This window comes from Drosophila persimilis, unplaced genomic scaffold (assembly GCF_003286085.1).
Source record: "Drosophila persimilis strain 14011-0111.01,24,50 unplaced genomic scaffold, DperRS2 tig00000572-arrow-pilon, whole genome shotgun sequence".
Lineage (NCBI taxonomy): Eukaryota > Metazoa > Arthropoda > Insecta > Diptera > Drosophilidae > Drosophila > Drosophila persimilis.
This window is the reverse complement of record NW_020825321.1, coordinates 3,202,712-3,222,651: the sequence shown is the minus strand read 5'-3', so window position 1 is coordinate 3,222,651 and position 19,940 is coordinate 3,202,712. Positions and strand designations below refer to the sequence as shown.

Below are 19,940 nucleotides of genomic sequence, written 5' to 3'. Positions count from 1 at the left end.
ATCAGGAAAGCAGCATAGGTCGCTCTTCTCGGGATGGATTCCCAGCCCCCAGGGCATCGAAGGAAATGAAGGCGAATGAAATCGAAGGCGCATGCAACAAAGCTAGCCATCACAAACAGAGACAGTTGTAGGAAATGTGACGAGCCTGGGGCAACCGAAACCCTGGAACATAAAATCTGCAACTGTCCTGCTCTCTTAAGGGCAAGGAGGAAGTACCTGGGCGCGCCAGTGCTGGCATCACTGGAAGATGCCTCCAAGAGGACGCCGCAGCAACTACTGGCCTATGCGAAAAATACCTCGATCCTCGAGGACTTCAAAATCCCCTAAGCACTGCCGCGACGGTTCATACGCCCCCCCCCCCCCCCCCCCCCCCCCTATCCGGACAACTAAGGGCCATACTGGCCTATGTGGGGCCCCTCTGAGGGCCGTCCGGGTCAACCTAACCTACGGTTGATTGTGGTGCAGTTAACGCCGTTTTAAATATATTTATACCTTGTACTCCAATAGCCCGATTCCACAAATAGCATTAGCATATTTCTATTGACGTGACTCAGATCTGATAATTCAAAGACTCATGAAAGTGATACACGGGAAACATGGTACATGAGAATATCAGGATAAAAAGACTGCGAATTTATGTTTATAAAAAGTAGATATGTATATACGAACTTACTTATTTTCTCTTTCCCGCTTATTTGGTTTTTTTCCAATATTGTTGCCTATTACGTGCGTCTACTCATTCAGCCCTACAGCAGTTGCCACCAATCCCAAAATAAATGCTGTTGTCGCGAGTTTTGATCGTCACATAGTTTCATAGTTTTTATAACTTATAATTTTATATATTTTTTTTATATTTCAAATATTTTTAACAAAACAAAATTAAAAAAGAAAGTAATTCGTAAACTAAACAATGTTAGGTGACAGTGTCACCGTAAAATAGTTTATAAACGTATAATATATGTGAACTCGCTGTTGGCTTGTTATAGCCAGAGCAACAGATTTTATTGAAAAATAGCAGTCATTTCTTTAGCGGATTTATTACAGCAAATAAAGTCATTCACTTAATTTGATGAATGTTCACTGGTGGAACCCTGCTATTAATCAAACCCTCCCATATCCGGGATGATTTCATATATTTTTGATATTGGTTTATTTTATTTCTAGATGAAAACGAAAAAAAAATAGCTAGTAATATAAGAAATAATAAAACGAGTCGGAGTTAGAAAATTTGTGGGAAGAAAATTGTATTGCTCTGACGGAGAAAATCAATGTTGTGTTTCGAGTTAGTAACAAATGACCAGTCACGCTATGACATTGAATTTCATGGCAATATGAATTTTTCGATGAAGATATACATATGTACATACATTTTGAACGACTGTATGAACCAGCCACTGAGGAATATATAAGTCGTCGCAAAGTTCGGGTCATAGTTTTGTGGAATACAATAGACAGGAGTGTAATAAGTAAAATGTTTTGCCTGAGTAGGACATAATAATTCGATTGGCATTTGGCAATTATTGCTGTCTAGTTGCTTGAGGATTGAGGGATTCATACATACATATGTACATACATACACATGTATATAAGAATATTTCTGATAAAAAAATATTTGATTGGATATATTTCTTAATATCCTCGCATGACACCATTTATACATGATTACATATATATGATTTACAATGCACTTATGTATTTAAGTTTATTAATCGTACATTTCACGTTTATTTTTATAAATGAGTTACACTATGTAATACTAATGTTCCATATCCCTAGAACTAATATTTAACGGTCATGGTTTAATTTTGAATAATCATTACACCTACAAATCTACAAATCTTACCATATAAAAGTAATTAAAATTTCTAGTTAGAGATCTTTATTTTGTTTGTCTGTTGTTGTTCTTTATACTATTGGTTTTTCATTAGAGATTTTTAAACGAGAACTGACAGTATTTGCCCAAAATTTGTCTATCAGTCGGTGTAAGAGGGCCCTAATAGGGAGGCACCATTAAGCGATTGTTGGGCTCGGTGCACGAGTGCATTTTTGTTTCTTTGTCACTAAGACTATTTTTCAAATTCTTGACACGTCTCGCAGAGTCGTATAATTAACTATCTAGCACATTTAAACATTTTTTATATTTACAGCAGCCTGTTCATTATTTTTTCTTGCTCAGACGCTGGCATTACTTGGGCCTGAGGTATACAAAATCCTGTTTTTTTTTGTGAAGGTGAATAAGATTATTCTAGGCGTTCAAATGAACGTATGGTTATGTAAGTATGCAATGGTATGTATGCATGCATGTTTGCGTGTAATCCTTTGTGAAGTAAGTTTTCGCTCATAAATAGTAATATTCTTTATTAATTTGTTTTTTATTTTTATGCTTGTTTGTTTTTCTTTCATTAGGTTAACTTGTTTATTAGCATTGCAGTTATGTTTATGTTTACATATATTAATTCACATAAGAATACGCTTGTGTACTTGTGTATTTCAAGTCAAGCATATTTATATGCGATTAAAAATGCCGGTCAAGATCTTCTTATCCCATATAATACCCCCCATGGATACCTGTACGAATGATTATGTCAATGTATGTCGATTAAGATATAAAAAAAGATTTGCACTATCAATGCTTATATTCCGGGTAGCAACCATTCTCGATGACTTGTCCGGATTGACTGTTGTTGCTGCTGCTGGTATCGCCTGATTGATGTTGAAGCTGTTGCTGATGATGGTGCTGCTGATACAACGGTAGTTGGTGAAGCTGAAGCTGTTGTTGACTTGTTGCTACCGTATCGGCCGACTGTAATACGCGTCGAGTACGAAGCTGGATAGCACTTCCACTGCTTTCCGTCTCCGTTGAGGGTGGTGAGGGATAGAAGTCCCTCTGACTTACACTTGTACCATTTGGGACAACTGGCAAACCCAGTATACAGTTGTTGCTGGCTGCCACCGCCGTTGCCGCTGAGGAGGATTGAGGATCGCCGTGGTGATGATGCGGAAGCTGATGGTGGATAGCGTTGCTCGTTGTAGCCCCTGACATTGGTCCTACGCCGTTGTATGGTAGGGAATCCGAAATTGTTGCGGACTGCGGCTGGTCCAATACCACGACGGATACCACATCTTCACTCGCCCACCGGGCTAACTGTTGTTGAGCTTGAATAAAGTCATCACTAGAAAATAATAATCGTAACAGGAACAACGGTACATGGTAAGAAAGCAGGGGGCGTTCACGGGAAAAATGGAATAGGATTGGTTCAGGTTGAAAAGATTCGAAAAAGATTCTGGTTTTACCGACCCAATAAAAATTTGTAAATTCTGATTAAACATGTACATCTTCATTCAGAAATATTTTCATTTATACTTGGCTTTTAAAAGGTTACGAAAGAATGTGTACATTTATATCAGTGCTCGGCACTCAGACACTCAAGCGGTGAGCAGTGGGCTTGTGTGTGTAGCAAAAACCCTAACATGCTTACACTGGGAAAAACGATTTGTACTTTCGTGCCGGGGCGTAACAAAGGCTTACGGATTTTTATACCAAATTAATTTCGATTTATGGTGAAAGTGGATGTGTGTAACGTCCAGGCCGTTCAGAGCGTTTCCGACCCCATAAAGTATATGTATATATTCTCGATGAGCATCAATAGCCGAGTCGATTGAGCCATGTCTGTCTGTCTGTCCGTCCGTCCGTCTGTCCGTCCCTATCAGCGCCTAGTGCTCAAAGACTATAAGAGCCCCGCCCACTTTCGCCCCCAAAAAGGACGAAAATCCAAAATTTTAAAGATACGAGAAAACCAAAAAACGCAGATCGTAGAGAATAACCATATCTTATAGACTGCAGAACTGCAAGAAATTGGTTCGAATTGAATGGAAGAAATTGGAATTGAATCTAGAGATGGATTGACTCGGGTCGTAGACATCCATATCATCTTCGAGTCATCAGTACGAACGTACCAGCGGAAATGCAGGATATAGCAGCGATGCAGCGCAATGAAAGGGAGAGCGTGATAACTTACACGCCAAGAGCGAGCTTTCGTCGAGTCTATACGTGCTTATATACACACTAATTAACGAAGCCGGAGTGTAAATTTAGTACCATCTTTCTATTGCCTATCAATTCACTTTCTGTACCATTTTGGTCATTGCACTAAGCTAACGTAATGAAAGCGTATCTTTGCCTTTGCTCGCTCAGCACCATGCTCTCATCTCATCATCTATTCTTTGTCTATGATCGCTTTTGTTATCTTTTCTTTTTTATGGTGTCGGTAACCCGTCAGCTCTATTTTAGTTACCGCTTGATATAGTTGGAGAAGACCTTTTTTGTCCGCAATCTATTACTTTGGCTCGAGATCGGCTCGCTTGCCTTATCCAAGTGTATAACTCTTCAATAATATTTGCAAAAAGCTCTGGCATCTTCGGACACCCTCAACACACAAACTACCTACAATACAATTTATGATGTTTTCCGAAATAATTAATTTATGAAATTATTGAACAATTTAAGTCAGCGTTAAAACTCGTTGTCTCAACAGTGTTTGAAATGGGTAAAGGTCCATTATTTTCGTATTGAATTGTTGACATTCGTGAGTAAAAGGTTTCAGTTTTTATGAAGTTTATCTTATATTCTTAGGTTAGTGAACCCTTTGTATAATGAACCTCTGGAATCTTGATTAATATAACTATTTTGAATGAACATGAATTATAAATAAATAACCACGATTCTGTCTAAGTACATAGTGCCAATGATACAGCGAGTGTAATAATGAAGCGGTAGTTACGTTAGGGGCCATGCCAATATCGTTCCATGCATTGTCGAAGGTTGGGTGGCTATAGAGGAACTAGTGATCTCCTACAGGTGTGGTCACTAAATTAAAATACGCGACTACCGGATGAAGCGGTAGTTACGTTAGGGTCCATGCCATCATCGTTCAATGTATTGCCGATGGTAGGGTGGGTATAGAGGAACTTGTGCTCTCGTACAGCTATGATCACTAAATTAAAATACGCGAATACCGGATTCCTTCTTGCCATCTATGCCGATAGGGGATTGAGTACATTTGTTGTTTTTTTTGTGCAATTAATTTTCATAATATGGCGAGCTCAAGGAAGTATAGAGATAGGAAAGACACCGACCCCTTCCGGCGAGCTGAGCACAGAGCGCAGTATCGTGCACTAAACCCGATTCCCTTTCCTGCCGAGGCTGCAATGCAAACAATACTTAGCCAACCGTGCCATTACATTATAACCTGTATCGTATAAGCCTCCCTGGTGTTCCAAGTATTTGTTATACTTAAAAAACAATTGATCCAGGCTCTATTAAAAGTACCAGAAGAAGGGCTTCAAGTCGGTCTTTGCTCTATACTCCTCCGCTCGTTCTCTGTTCCTTGCCGTTAATAGTTAGTGTTATAATCAATACCTTTCACAATGTAGTAGAAACTTTCGTAGTGATCCTAATAAATTATTTCCTACAAAATCTTTTCCTCCTCTTATTACCTGAACAAAACTGAAGCTTCTGCTGTTGGTATTGAAAATTTATTCGCTACCTTTTTCCAAACAACGTACTCGTCTCATATTTACAACGCATCCACTCCGTATCCCTACCATCTACCTCAAGCTAACAGCATTGTTCTGCCTATTTTCGAGGAAAGCATTGTTCTGGAAGGTTTGTCATCTATGGACATATCGTTTTCTGCGGGTCCAGAAAAGGTACCAAGTTGCATTTTAAAATACTGTGCCCAATCCCTTTGCAAACCCTACCCCTTTCTCTTCAACCTCTCTTTGGAACAGTCTTGTCTACCAGTAATTTGGAATGAGTCCATTATCCCGCTTCACAAAAAAGGTTTAATATCAAATATTGAAACGCATCGTGGTATCGCAAGGCTTTCCGCCATCCCGAAGCTTCTTGAATTCCTGGTCACCCGGCAACTGAAACATCTTTGTTGCAGCTTGATATCTCCGTCGCAGCACGGTTTTTTCAGACATCGTTCAACATCGACTAACCTTCTTGAGTTTTCTAACCTAATCCACCGTAGTTTTCAAATTGGTTTGCAGACGGATGTAGTTTTTACGGACTTCAGCAAGGCATTCGATTCTGTGAAGCATGCTCTGCTTATTCACAAGCTTTTTTTATTAGGGTTCCCAACGAATCTTCTAGATTGGATTTTGTCCTATCTCTCTAACCGTACTCAACGTGTTTTGTTTTCTAACGTGTTGTCAAATACTGTTAATGTTACTTCAGGTGTGCCACAGGGAAGTCATCTGGGCCCGCTTCGGCTTATTTTATTTGTGAATGACCTTCCTCAAGTTATAACATGCTCAACTACACTCATGTATGCTGATGATGGTAAACTCTGTCTTTCTTACTCTGATTGGTATTTGCACACACGCCTTTAACTGGATCTAAGTTAACTACTATTGTGGTGTTCAACTAATCTTCTTTTTCTGAACCTTTCCAAATGCAAACTTATGACATTTTACCGTCGCGCTCCACATTTTGTCTCATAGCCATATAGCTGCAACAGTAAATAAAGCTAAGGGTGTTTTAGCGTTCATCAAGCGTTGGTCCAAAGAGTTTGACGACCCGTACGTTACGAAACAACTGTATATCTCGTTAGAACGTCTGATATTGGATTATTGTTCTTGTGTGTGGAGCCCGCAGTATAAAGAGCATCAGGTTGTTATTGAATCCGTGCAAAAGCAATTTTTAATTTTTGGCCTTCGTAACTAAAACTGGGACTCGGGTAGAATCTTGCCACCCTATCGGTCCAGACTAAATCTTATTGACCAGCCGTCGTTGCACCATCGCAGAATATGCAATGGGGTAATGTTCGTGCACAAGCTCCTTCTCGGGATTGTTGACTCCCAAATTCTCTTGGATCAGATTGACTTCGCCGTTCCATCTAGACCTACGCATACTTTTATTCTAATTATGCCCAACAGGAACCTTTTAGGGTTATATGGCCCAACTATAATTCCCACTGCCATACCTTATCCCCTGAACTATCCCTTAAACTTATAGCATGTAATATTTATAATCACATTAATTTAACAAACTTTTAACTTCTCTAACTTGGGGTGGGTCAAAATTTCACTTGTAACAGTTAGATTTATCAGGAGTTTGTATACCAAATTTGGTTGCCCTAGCTTTAAAAGTCTTTGAGATCTCTAGATGCCAACGATTTTAGTCCTTTGCGGGGGCAGACGGGGTCGTCAGCATCTCAGAGGCGAAATTTTGAAATACACTGGTGCTGGTTCGATATCACAGGAGTGTGGATACCAAAATTTTGGTTGCTCTAGTTCTTATAGTCTCTGAGATCTACATAGGTGCTCATTTTTTGATATTTGGATATACAAACAGTGACATATTGCAGAAGTCTGGATACAAAATGTCGTTGCTCTAGCTCTTATAGTCCTTGAGCACTAGGAGCTCATAGGGACGGACAGACGGGCGGACCGACAGACAGACATGGCTCAATCGACTCGGTTATTGATGCTGATCAAAAATATATTAACTTTATGGGGTCAGAAACGCTTCCTTCTGGACGTTACACACATCCACTTTCAGCAGAAATATAATATTTGGAGTATCGAGAATACAAATGGAGTGTTTGGAATTTTATCAATTGAGAACGGCTGGCCGCTTTAGCTCAAATTTGTATTCAGTGGGTCGTCTTTGCTTGGAGAAGGTTTTTACGAAAGAATATTTTGGGAAAACCCAACCGCGATCGCGAAACAACCTTGGGTGAAATCATGCAATAAGTAATCAGAACGTCCGTTATAATATAAAGCAAGAAGAACGTGCAGAAGAAAATGAAAGGAGACGTGCCCATATTGCACAGGATCACGAAGCACAATTACTCGTATCACCTCAAATTCGAAAAAAAAAATTTGATTTGGAGACAACCAGTCATAAGTGTAGATTTTTATTACGATGCTTGCGAATATGATTTCGAAATCGTCCACAAAGATCTTCGCTGCACAACAAAATCTAAACTTTTGTCTGATGATTGACGTTTATCACTTGGTGTTTACTAATCTGAGATCGCTGTTTCTAAAAATACACTTATTTTCCTACGAGGTTCGCTCAAAAGTCGCCTTTTCATAACGTTATTTTTTTTACCGTTTTCTCGATCAAGATTGTGTGCATAATCCGAATCATTTTTGTTCAATTTGTGGAGAATATATGTTCGGGCGAAGCCCGAGTGTAAATTTTGTACCATCGATCTATTGCCTATCAATTCACTTTCCTTTCCATTTTTGTCATTATACTAAACTAACGTAACATAAGCGTAGCTTTATCTATGCTCGCTCAGCAACATGCTCAGAATCTTAGCTCAGACGTAGTGCTTCTAGCCACGACAGTCATTATGATAAAGAGTCGATTTGGTGATCTTCTTCCTTGCCGGGCTCTTCTGGATTCAGGCTCTCAGATTAATTTAATAACCTCTCGCTTTGCTCAGAAGCTTCAGCTGAAACGAGCCAAAGGGTCGGTATCAGTATCCAGTATCGGCGCTGATTCCGCATTTTACACGGAAGGTTCAGTTAATTTGGTCATTCAATCCAGGACTTCCGATTACTTCACGAGTCTCACAGCTCTCGTTGCTCCACGTATTACAGGAAACCAGCCTGCTTCTTCATTTGATGTATCCAAATGGGAAATGCCATCCAATATCAGCCTTGCTGACCCACACTTCAACAAATCTCAGCGCATCGATGTACTTATTGGAGCCAGCTTATTTTACGACATTTTATGCGTTGGACAGATCAAATTGGAGAGGGGACTTCCTATAATACAAAAAACCCGTCTCGGCTGGGTTGTCACAGGTGGAGGTCATTACTCCCACAGCTCAGTGCTCCTAGCTGCCTCTAGTTCGACGGAGTTGAGTCAAACGCCTACCGTTGGGTTGGATGAGCTAGTGCGAAGGTTCTGGGAAGTGGAAAACTGCCACGGTCCCGCTACAGAAGCAACAAAGGAGGAAATTGCTTGCGAGGAACATTTCAAAAAACATTGCGGTCGGCTTCCAAGTGGCGAGTACTGCGTTCAATTGCCTTTAAAGCTGAGTGACAGTCTTCTTGGAGATTCTTATCAACAAGCCTATCGCAGATTCCCCAATCTAGAGCGCAAGTTGGTTCGCAAACCACTTCTTAAGGCCCAATACGCCGCATTTATAAAGGAATACGTCGATTTGAATCACATGTCCCCTGTCAAAGGTGACGCACTTAAACAATGCAAATTTTTTCTTTCTCATCACTGCGTCTTAAGAGAAGACAAAACCACCACAAAACTCCGAGTAGTTTTCGACGGATCCGCTTGTACATCTACAGGATATTCCCTCAACGATATATTGATGTCAGGCCCAGCAATTCAGCCAAAGTTAGTTACGACTCTTCTTCGATTTCGTACCGTTCATATAGCATTGACTGGTGACATTTGTAAAATGTATAGATGCGTCCGTGTCTCGCCCCAAGATAGTTTTCTGCAGTGCATACTTTGGCGTGACTCACCCCTCGAGGAGCTAAGAACATTCAAGCTGGATACCGTGACCTATGGAACGAAACCAGCAGCATTTCTGGCCGTCCGTTCTATGCACCAACTAGCGGCAGACGAGAGTTCGTCATATCCAATTGGCTCTGAAGTTGTGCTGCGGGACTTTTACGTGGATGATTTGCTAACGGGGGGAGATACTACAAATGAGGTGCTGGAAATAATTCGCCAGGTGTCAGGACTCTCAGCCAAAGGAAATTTCAAGATCAGGAAATGGGGTTCCAACGATACATCTGTACTCGATCAAACACCCCATGAAGATAGGGAAACATTTGTTAAATTTACTGATGGCAGCGATGTAACTAAGACGCTAGGTTTAGCATGGAATCCCACTTCGGATGAGCTATTATTTTCATTCTGTCCCAATCAAGTCCCTTCGAAACCAACTAAGCGAATTGTATTGTCAACTATTGCACGATTTTATGATCCACTCGGACTTATAGGGTCAGTAATTACTAAAGCAAAAATATTTCCACAGCAGCTGTGGAAAGAAAAGCTTCATTGGGATGAAAGTCTGCCAGTCTCCTTACGCACAACTTGGACCAACTTTATTCAGCAGTTTGACTCTATGCAACAAATTTCTTTCCCGCGCCTATCATTCCTTCATTCAGAGCCGGTTTTGGAGGCACGAAAAACCATACTAATTATAAACTGCGCGTCAAGATATTTGGTGGAAGAATCAAAGTTTGTAAATTCCTTCCCCAAAATGCAACGAATTTTTGCGTATGTATGCAAATTCATTCATCGACGAAAGTCTGGAATAACTGTGGAGGGCTTGCGTTTGGGAACCGAACTTCTTCTTCGTCTTACTCAGCAATCTCGTCTATCCACTGAAATAGGAGCCCTGGAAACGCGAAAGGACATCAAGGCTTCAAGCTCGATCGCCTCTCTTTCGCCATTTTTAGATGATTGCGGTTTGCTTCGAGTTGGAGGGCGTCTTAAAAACTCTACCTTGGACTTTGAAGCACGGCATCCCATAATATTGCCCAAGAATCATTCCATCACTTCTGCTCTGATACGGCACTTACACGAAAAGCACCTTCACGCTGGACCCCAGTCGCTATTAGCCATCATTCGTCAAACGTACTGGCCAATCGGTGGCCGAAAGACCGTAGCACACGTAATCCAAAAGTGTGTCAGATGCTTTAGAGTGAAGCCTCGAACTCTCGAGCAAATAGTGGCAGATCTTCCGGTGGACAGAGTCAGCGAATCTCGTGCATTTTTAGTTACCGGCGTGGACTGTTGCGGTCCGTTCCTGTATAAATCAGAAGTTCGAAGCCGGCCCCCACTAAAGTGCTACATGAACATTGTCGGGTCAAGCAGCTTAAATATTTTAAATTATTGCCAGTGGTGCGGCCCAAAGGAAATGCATTTTGGTGTTGTCGTTTCCAATGCCCCCACTGCAAAGATCATTTGCTACCGCATATGCGCATGCAGCGGAATTCTTTCGTCTCCTTATGTCGCAATCTCTCGGACTCGGCTTAACAGCGTCCCCGAGCAGCTCTAACGCTCTCGGGCTATCATACGCTCTCGCTCGCGTCTAAGCTTGCTGCATAGGGCCCGGCAATTTGGCCCGTCAGCCCTTGCATGGGCAGTCTTGAGCTAATCGTCGCAGCTATTAGATTAACATCCTCGCATCAATCGTTCGCCCAATCATTGCCATATGTACATACGCGATAAGTTGGTTTACATATGCAAATAAATTGTGAATTATAAACAGCCTCTCGACTTTCATTAACTTCAAATTGCAACAGTTATTAAAAACGCTTAATAGCTTAACATTTGGGGACCCCGATGTGATTGTGCAATAAATAATCCATCAGTGCAATCACAAACTAATATAGCATTCAAAGATCTAAACTAATTGCCATCTCAACCAGTGTCATCGACCACATAAGTTATCCATACATATATACACCGGCCTCCCCTGCATATTCGGTAGTGCACGTAGCTGTTGGCTTGCGCTTCTCTTTTCGGTCATCTTCCCGCAAGAAACGTTTCTTACACCGGTCGCCTTTGTATATACAGTTCGTACATAGCTGTTCGCTTGCTGGGCTCGGTTCTTGTCGTCTATTGCTCGTGTTACTCTTTGCGATCATCTTCCCGCTAGAGACGTTGGTCTTTCTGCTTACGCTGCCGCTACCATGGAAATTAATGCTGCTAACGAAATTCCAATGACCAGTGAGCGTGAGTCGTTGGACTGTGACTACTACATGCTCGTGGTAAAGCAAGAGCAAGTCAAGAAGTTGATCGGAAAATTTGAGACGTTTCACGGCGAGCTTGAGGAATTGGATCGAAGCGAAATTCACAGTGGTTTGTGTGACATTTTTGAGTCACTTGCAAGCTTGCTGAAGGCGGCGATTATGAGGGAAATGGCTAAGAGTAGCGGCCGCATGCCGTTTCATTCTACCTTGGCTGGAGGAAACACTACGGTTGATTTTGCCGGCTCGCAATTTCTACCTCACCGTAGACAAGTACCATCCCTGCCTCCTATACAATTGCCGACGTTTAGCGGCGGGTATGCGAACTGGACGGACTTTTATTCAATGTTTGCCACCATCATCGACAGCCATCCGGACTTAACAAACATAGAAAAGCTCCAGCATTTGCGTTCCTGTCTGCGGGATTCGGCATTGGAGACTGTTCGGTCGCTGGAAATCTCAGATGGCAATTATGCTGTGGCATTAGATTTGTTGGAAAACAGATTCAATAATCGGCGATTGGTTTTTCAGGCACACATCAATGAGATCTTGGCGCTTCAGGCTGTGGAACCTGGGTCAGTGGTCATGCTTCGGGAGCTTTCAGACAAATTCAATTCACATATGCGCGCGCTCCAGGGTTTGGGCACCACTGAGCAGATCGCAGGATGCATCATCGTGCAGGAGCTTCTCCGAAAACTGGATCCAGCGAGCCAAGAGAAGTGGGAGGAACGATTCAACGAGCCCGCATTCGCCAACTTAATTCCGTCGTCAGCGATGCAGATCATGGGAGACGATGGACTTTTCTATGGCAAGCTATGCGTTGAGCAATCAGGTGGGCAGAAGTAGAAAGCATAATAATTCTAGGTCCACATTGGTTACAACGAACCAAACCGTAGCACGCTGCGCGCTGTGCAACGATGGTGTTCACGAGGTCCAACACTGTCAGAAGTTTAAAGCGCTGTCCCCCACAAATCGACATAAAGAAGCCAAGCGGCTCTCGTTATGTATAAATTGTCTCAGAACAGGGCATCGATTACTTCAGTGCACCTCGAGCAACTGTCGTACCTGCGGGGGTAGACACCATACCCTCCTTCATTTTGGTAGCCCTGAAGATACCGCAGTCCAAGGGAAATCAGCGCCGTATACTCCATCTTAGTCTGCCTGAGTCTACGCCGTCTGAGCATACCACTGAGCCCTCTACTTCAGCGGCTACCTCGTCTGCCCTTATTGCCCAAGATCTCAGTAATGGTGTTGTTCTACTTGCCACGGCCACGGTCTTAGTCAAAAATCGTTCCGGAGTTTTAGTTCCCTGCCGAGCGTTGCTGGATTCCGGCTCCCAGTTGCATCTAATAACTTCTCGTTTCGCGAATTAGCTTCAGCTTCGAAAAATGAAATCATCGACTGCAGTCTCGGGAATAGGCGACTCTAGGTTCGTCACGGATGGATTTTCGGTCAACGTTAGCCTGCACTCTCGCTCATCGGATTACTCAACTCTCATCACTGCCATTGTAGCCTCTAGCATAACCGATCGACAGCCAAGCTTTGGAATTGACACTCAAAACTGGAACATTCCATCTAACATACCACTAGCTGATCCGGAGTTTTATAAGCCGCAGCGCGTCGATCTGCTAATTGGCGCAAGTCTGTTTTTCGAGCTCCTGTGTGTTTGTCAGGTCAAGCTACTGCCAGGATTGCCTTCAATTCAGAAAACGCGCTTGGGATGGGTCGTGTCTGGAAGTTGTTCGCGTTTAAAAGGTTCCTCGTTGATGGTCTCTCGCGCTCGGGCCGTAGCTACTGAGGATAATAGTCCAGAGGATCGGCTTGAGGTGCTTCTTCGGAGGTTTTGGGAGGTAGAAAATTGCATCGAACCAATAATAAAGTCTACCAAAGAAGAGCTAGATTGTGAAGCACACTTTGTGCAGCATTTCCGTCGACTACATAAAGGCGATTATTGTGTTCGGCTGCCAGCAAAATATAATTTGGATCTCCATGGAGAATCTTACAATCAAGCGCTTCGTAGATTCCTGACCCTTGAGAGGAAGTTAGATCGTCGCCCTGATGTTAAATCTCAGTATGCAGCATTTATAAAGGAGTACCTTGATTTAGGCCATATGTCTCAGGTTCCTACCCAGTCAATCAGCAACTGCCGATATTTTTTGCCTCACCATTGCGTCATAAAGGAAGATAGTTCTACGACCAAGCTTCGCGTCGTTTTTGATGGATCCGCTTCAACCTCATCTGGATATTCCCTGAACGACGTTTTAATGGCTGGTCCCGTAATCCAACCCAAACGGTTTCATATTCTTGCTCGATTTCGGTCATACGCCGTTGCGATTACGGGAGATATCTGTAAGATGTATCGTTGTGTAAGAGTCTCGACCGAGGATAGCAACTTGCAGTGTATTCTGTGGAGAAACTCAAGGGAAGAAGACTTGCGTGTGTTTCAATTGGACACCGTTACTTATGGGACGAAGCCTGCCTCCTATCTATCTGTGCGAGCGATGCATCAGTTGGCAATAGACGAGCAGATGGCGTTTCCAGTTGGAGCTGTAATCCATCGCCGTGACTTCTACGTGGATGACTTGATATCTGGAGCCAGCTCGCAGGAGGAGGCTATCCGGATTCGGGAGCAAACTACTGGAATTTTGTCTAGAGGTCAGTTCAGATTGAGGAAATGGTGTTCGAACGTCCCTGCTGTGCTGGATGGAGTTCCGGAAGAGGACAAGGAAACATTTTTGAAGTTCGACGATGGCAGTCATGTTACTAAAAGTTTAGGACTTGCGTGGGATCCGGTTTCTGATCTACTATTATTTTCGTTCTCGGCCCTTCAATCTTCTTTGAATTCCTGCAGGCGCTCTGTTTTGTCATCCATAGCGCGATTCTACGATCCTCTCGGACTAGCTGGTCCCGTAATTACTAAATCCAAAATCTTTCTCCAGCGTTTGTGCCAAGAGAAGTTGTCCTGGGATGAAAGCCTTCCAGTCGCACTGAACACCGAGTGGCAGGAAATATGCACCAGTTTTGGTCAGATTCGTCGACTTGAATTTCCTCGGCTTGTGCTCCTTCCAGACTCTACGCTGGAAATTCACGGATTTTTCGATGCCAGCATCGAGGCTTATGGTGCATGCATTTATGTCGTGTCCAAGGGTCAGCATTTCAGCAGTCACTTACTTTGTGCCAAATCTCGTGTGGCTCCTTTGAAGACACTTACAGTACCAAAGTTGGAGCTTTGTGGAGCGGAGTTGCTGGCTAGGCTCATATCTGAAATAGCTGGAATGAATGTATTCAAGGGAAGGTGTTACTGTTGGTGTGATTCTGCCGTTGCGCTCTCTTGGATTCGGGACGAGCCGTCAAGATTTAATATTTTTGTTGCAAATAGAGTGTCAACAATTCAGGAAATGACCGAAAATGTTCCCACAGCTTTAAACCCAGCCGGCATTCTGTCTCGAGGGGCTCATCCGACTGAGCTGAATGAGTCACCTCTTTGGGCTCATGGTCCTCCATTTCTTTGCGGCTCCTCAGATGACTGGCCACCCACTGTGCTACCTGATAAGCCAGCCCTTGAACTTCGTCGGAAGGCTCTTCTGGTCAAATCGCCCTACATGGACAATAATGTCTGATTCCAAGTATGCGAATTCATTTGCTTCTTTGCAACGCGTTTTCGGATACATTCACAAGTTTTGCAACCGAATTCGGCGCCCCGGACTCACTGTCTCAGACATTGAACATGGAACCCAGGTATTGCTACGACTTGTCCAGCGTACTCAGCTATGGGAGGACATGAAGTCACGGCGAGCAAGGGGAGCAGTCTCCTCATCGAGCTCAATCGCATCGTTATCGCCATTCATGGATCAGCTTGGACTTCTCAGGGTAGATGGTCGACTGAACAACTCTTCGTTGGATTTTGATGGCCGTCATCCCATCATCTTGCCCAGCAGCTATCCACTGACTCTTGCAATAATCTCCCATTTTCATGAGCGGAATCTGCACGCTGGTCCTCGAGCTTTGCTTGGACTAATTCGATCCCAATATTGGCCTATTGGGGGGAGGAAGACGGTAAACAAGGCAGTAAACAAGTGCGTAAGATGCTTTCGACTGAAGCCCAGGGTATTGGAGCATATTATGGCGGATCTTCCAAAGGAGCGGCTCGATGGTTCTCATGCCTTTGAGATCACAGGCGTGGACTTCTGTGGGCCGTTTTTCTACAAGCCGGAGGCACGCAACAAGGCTCCAATCAAGTGCTACGTCTGCGTCTTCATTTGTTTCGCTACCAAGGCTGTTCATCTGGAGCTTACAAAGGACTTATCGCTTCATATGTACCAGGCGGAAGCCGCGGCAAATTTGGTCAGACAACGCAACCAATTTTATCGGCGCTAAGAATGAGCTGATGGAATTAAAGCGCCTGGTCCTCAGCGATGACCATCAGAAGGCGCTGCTGGATTTTTGCTTGGTCGAGGCTATAGACTGGCATTTCATTCCTCCGCGCTCCCCTCATTTTGGTGGTCTATGGGAGGCTGCAGTGAAGACGACCAAGTACTACTTCTTCCGTGCGATAGGCAACTCGGTTCTTGGATTTGACGAGCTGCGGACGCTGTTGTGCCACATCACGGCAGTGATTAATTCAAGACCTTTAGTTTCAATTTCAGAGAGCCCTGCCGATCTAGATGTTCTAACTCCAGCGCATTTCTTGAATGGTGGCCCTCCTGCTTCGTTCGCTGAGCCTGACGTCACGCAGCTAAACTTCGATCGCCTGGACGGCTGGCAGCGCGTTTCGTACCTGCAGCAGCTCTTTTGGTCTCGGTGGAAGGAGGAGTACATAACGCCACTGCAGCAGCGCTCAAAGTGGCGCACTGCGAAGCCTAGTTTAGCAGTCGCAGATTTGGTTCTTGTCAAGGATGAGAATCTTCCTCCCATGAAGTGGCCACTGGCGAGAGTGGTCGAGCTTTCGCCTGGACGAGATGGCGTTGCCCGAGTTGCTGTGCTGAAGACGTCATCTGGAATCACCAAGCGCGCCGTCAACAAGCTGTGCCTGCTGCCCCTTAAAGATGCTGTTGAAAGTCAGGCTTCCAACGGGGGGAGTATGTCGGGTCAAGCAGCTTAAATATTTTAAATTATTGCCAGTGGTGCGGCCCAAAGGAAATGCATTTTGGTGTTGTCGTTTCCAATGCCCCCACTGCAAAGATCATTTGCTACCGCATATGCGCATGCAGCGGAATTCTTTCGTCTCCTTATGTCGCAATCTCTCGGACTCGGCTTAACAGCGTCCCCGAGCAGCTCTAACGCTCTCGGGCTATCATACGCTCTCGCTCGCGTCTAAGCTTGCTGCATAGGGCCCGGCAATTTGGCCCGTCAGCCCTTGCATGGGCAGTCTTGAGCTAATCGTCGCAGCTATTAGATTAACATCCTCGCATCAATCGTTCGCCCAATCATTGCCATATGTACATACGCGATAAGTTGGTTTACATATGCAAATAAATTGTGAATTATAAACAGCCTCTCGACTTTCATTAACTTCAAATTGCAACAGTTATTAAAAACGCTTAATAGCTTAACAAACATTTTTATATGCTTCTCCACGAAGGCGGTTCACATCGAGCTTGTGAAGGATCTTACAACGTCTGCGTACCTCTCTGCTCTTCGCCGTTTCATTTGCACCCGTGGAAGACCGATTCGTATTTGGTCAGATAATGCCACAAATTTTGTTGGAGCGCGGAACGAACTGGCGGAACTTAAGTCGCTATTCCTAAGCGACAGTCATTAAGAAGCCGTGCATCAAGCTTGTCTCGCCGATTCCATCGATTGGCGTTTCATTCCTCCTAGATCGCCACATTTTGGAGGATTGTGGGAGGCATCAGTCAAGCTTGCTAAACATCATCTTCGACGTGTCCTTGGATCCTCGCTTCTTGGATTTGATGAGCTGCGCACTCTCGCGTGCAATATCTGTGCAATCATTAATTCAAGGCCATTGTTTCCTCTTTTTCCAACCATTTTTTGGTTGGCGCACCCATCACAACATTCTTGGAGCCTGACTTGGTTCATTTAAACGTCGATCGCTTGGTCCGTTGGCAGAAGGTCACACAGCTTCAGCAAATCTTTTGGTCTCGCTGGCGCCAATCGTATTTAACCAGTCTTCAAGAAAGAAAGAAGTGGCGCACCCGGAATCCTGAGCTTCACGTCAATGATGTCGATCTTGTTAAGGCCGAGAGCTTCCCTCCTCTGAAGTGGCCTCTCATCCCAGGAGCTGATGGCGTATCTCGTGTCGCCTTGATCAGGATGGCTACAGGTGTTAGCCGAAGAGCACTTGCAAAACTATGTCTATTGCCTCTACGAGATGAGGTGAAAGGCATGGATCCTTCCACAGGGGGAGTATGTTCGTGCGAAGCCCGAGTGTAAATTTTTTACCATCGTTCTATTGACTATCAATTCACTTTCCTTTCCATTTTGGTCATTATACTAAACTAACGTAACGTAAGCGTAGCTTTATCTATACTCGCTCAGCATGATCTCATTTAATCATCTAGTCTTTATCTATGCTCGCTCTTGTTATCTTTTCTTTCCTATGCCGTCGCTAAGGCGTCAGAAGCTGCGCCTGCTCTAGTAGTTACCGCTTGATATATTTGGTGAACAGACCCTTTTTGTCCAAAATCTATTACTTTGGCTCGAGATCGGCTCTCTTGCCTCATCCAAGTGTATCACTCTAATACTATTGTAAAAGGCTCTGGCATCTTCGGCCACCCTCAACACACAAAATAACTATAATAAAATTTATAACGTTTCGGAAATTATTAATTCGTGAAATTATTTAACAATCATAGTCAGCGAAAAATCTCGTTGTCTCAACAATATATGTTCAAAGAATATCGTTTAAATGTGACAGCGTTCGTAACAGAAGCTTAGATTAACTACTTTGGTCACACTGGAAATAAAACATAAGCCTTGGGTTCCGCAACAAGTATGCAAAACGTGCGTTGAGTTTATACGTTTGTGGAATGATGGACAACGGAATAAATGTACAGTGGCGAGCACGTGTGGATACATGTTTATCACTTTTCACTTTAAGCGCCTGTAAACTCTTTAAAAATGAATCAATCCTTGTGATTTTTTTTTTTAAAGATTCATTAATTTATTGAGAATGAAAAAAGACAACAATTTCAATTCAAAGAGATCCTTTTCCTTAAGAGATTTTAATTTGTTCAAAAAATAAGCATGTATCCACTTTTGCACGTTTCAAATTTTTTTACTTTAATAATTTTTAAAAAATATTTGTTCCAAAGGGCCTTAGCTTTTATCATATTCCGAATAAGTATTGGCATACTCTCGACTAAATTTAGTAGGTGCTGGCAAGGTATCATGCGCCACTCCGACCTCACGTGCTCTCAAAGACTCACCCAATCCCTTTGGTGCAGACTCGTACTTTTCCAATGTTTTTTAAACAGAGCCCATCGATTTTCAATGGGATTTAGATCTGGACTATTCAGCAGGCCACTGGATTAAGTGAAAACTCGAATTATTGGGACGATTTTTCACGAATTTCTTCATTATTCCATCGATTTTAACCAATTGGAGAACGTCCCATGAGTGGACGCTCTGCGTACGATCGGCCTGACACCGGCAGATAGCCAGAAAAAACCTGCCCTCTCTCACAAAAAGTGGCTGCGCATCTTACATTTACCGAGGAGTATAGGAACTGGACCAGCGAACATTTTAAGAAGGTAATTGGGTCAGATATACAAAAAAAAACCGTTTTAAGTCTGATCAAAATGAAAACTACTGATACCGCTCATGTGGAAAGCTAAAAAATCATCAGGTCAAGGAAACAATAAAGCATGGACGAGGAAGCCTGACGGTGTAGGGCTGCTACACTTGGTGGAACGTTCTCCAATTGATTAAAATCGATGGAATAATGAAGAAAGAATATTATCTTAGCATTTAGGAACCCATTTTGTCAAATTTTATAGAGAAATGTGACTTCCCCATATCCGAGATCACTTTCTAGCCAGACGGTAGCCCGACGCACACGGCTAAATTCGTGAAAAATCGTCCCAATAATTCGAGTTTTCACTTAATCCAGTGGCCTGCTGAATAGTCCAGATCTAAATCCCATTGAAAATCGATGGGCTCTGTTTAAAAAACATTGGAAAAGTACGAGTCTGCACCAAAGGGATTGGGTGAGTCTTTGAGAGCACGTGAGG

The 19,940-nt window shown here is 43.3% G+C and overlaps 1 protein-coding gene across 4 annotated transcripts in view; it reads right to left on the bottom strand.

Annotated features, from left to right (window-relative positions):
• Positions 1–1,695: 1,695 nt before the first annotated feature.
• The window catches only part of LOC6602744 (zinc metalloproteinase-disintegrin-like batroxstatin-3), a 513,201-nt gene continuing 494,956 nt past the window's right edge, over positions 1,696–19,940 (bottom strand). For 2 of the 4 annotated variants that reach the window (XM_026990249.1, XM_026990250.1), the window contains exon 23: positions 1,696–3,173. In XM_026990249.1, coding sequence (XP_026846050.1) covers positions 2,627–3,173 — 547 coding nt within the window. In that variant the 3' untranslated portion in view covers positions 1,696–2,626. The remainder of the gene's footprint in view (positions 3,174–19,940) is intronic. The other 2 variants (XM_026990252.1, XM_026990255.1) reach the window with 2 other exon arrangements.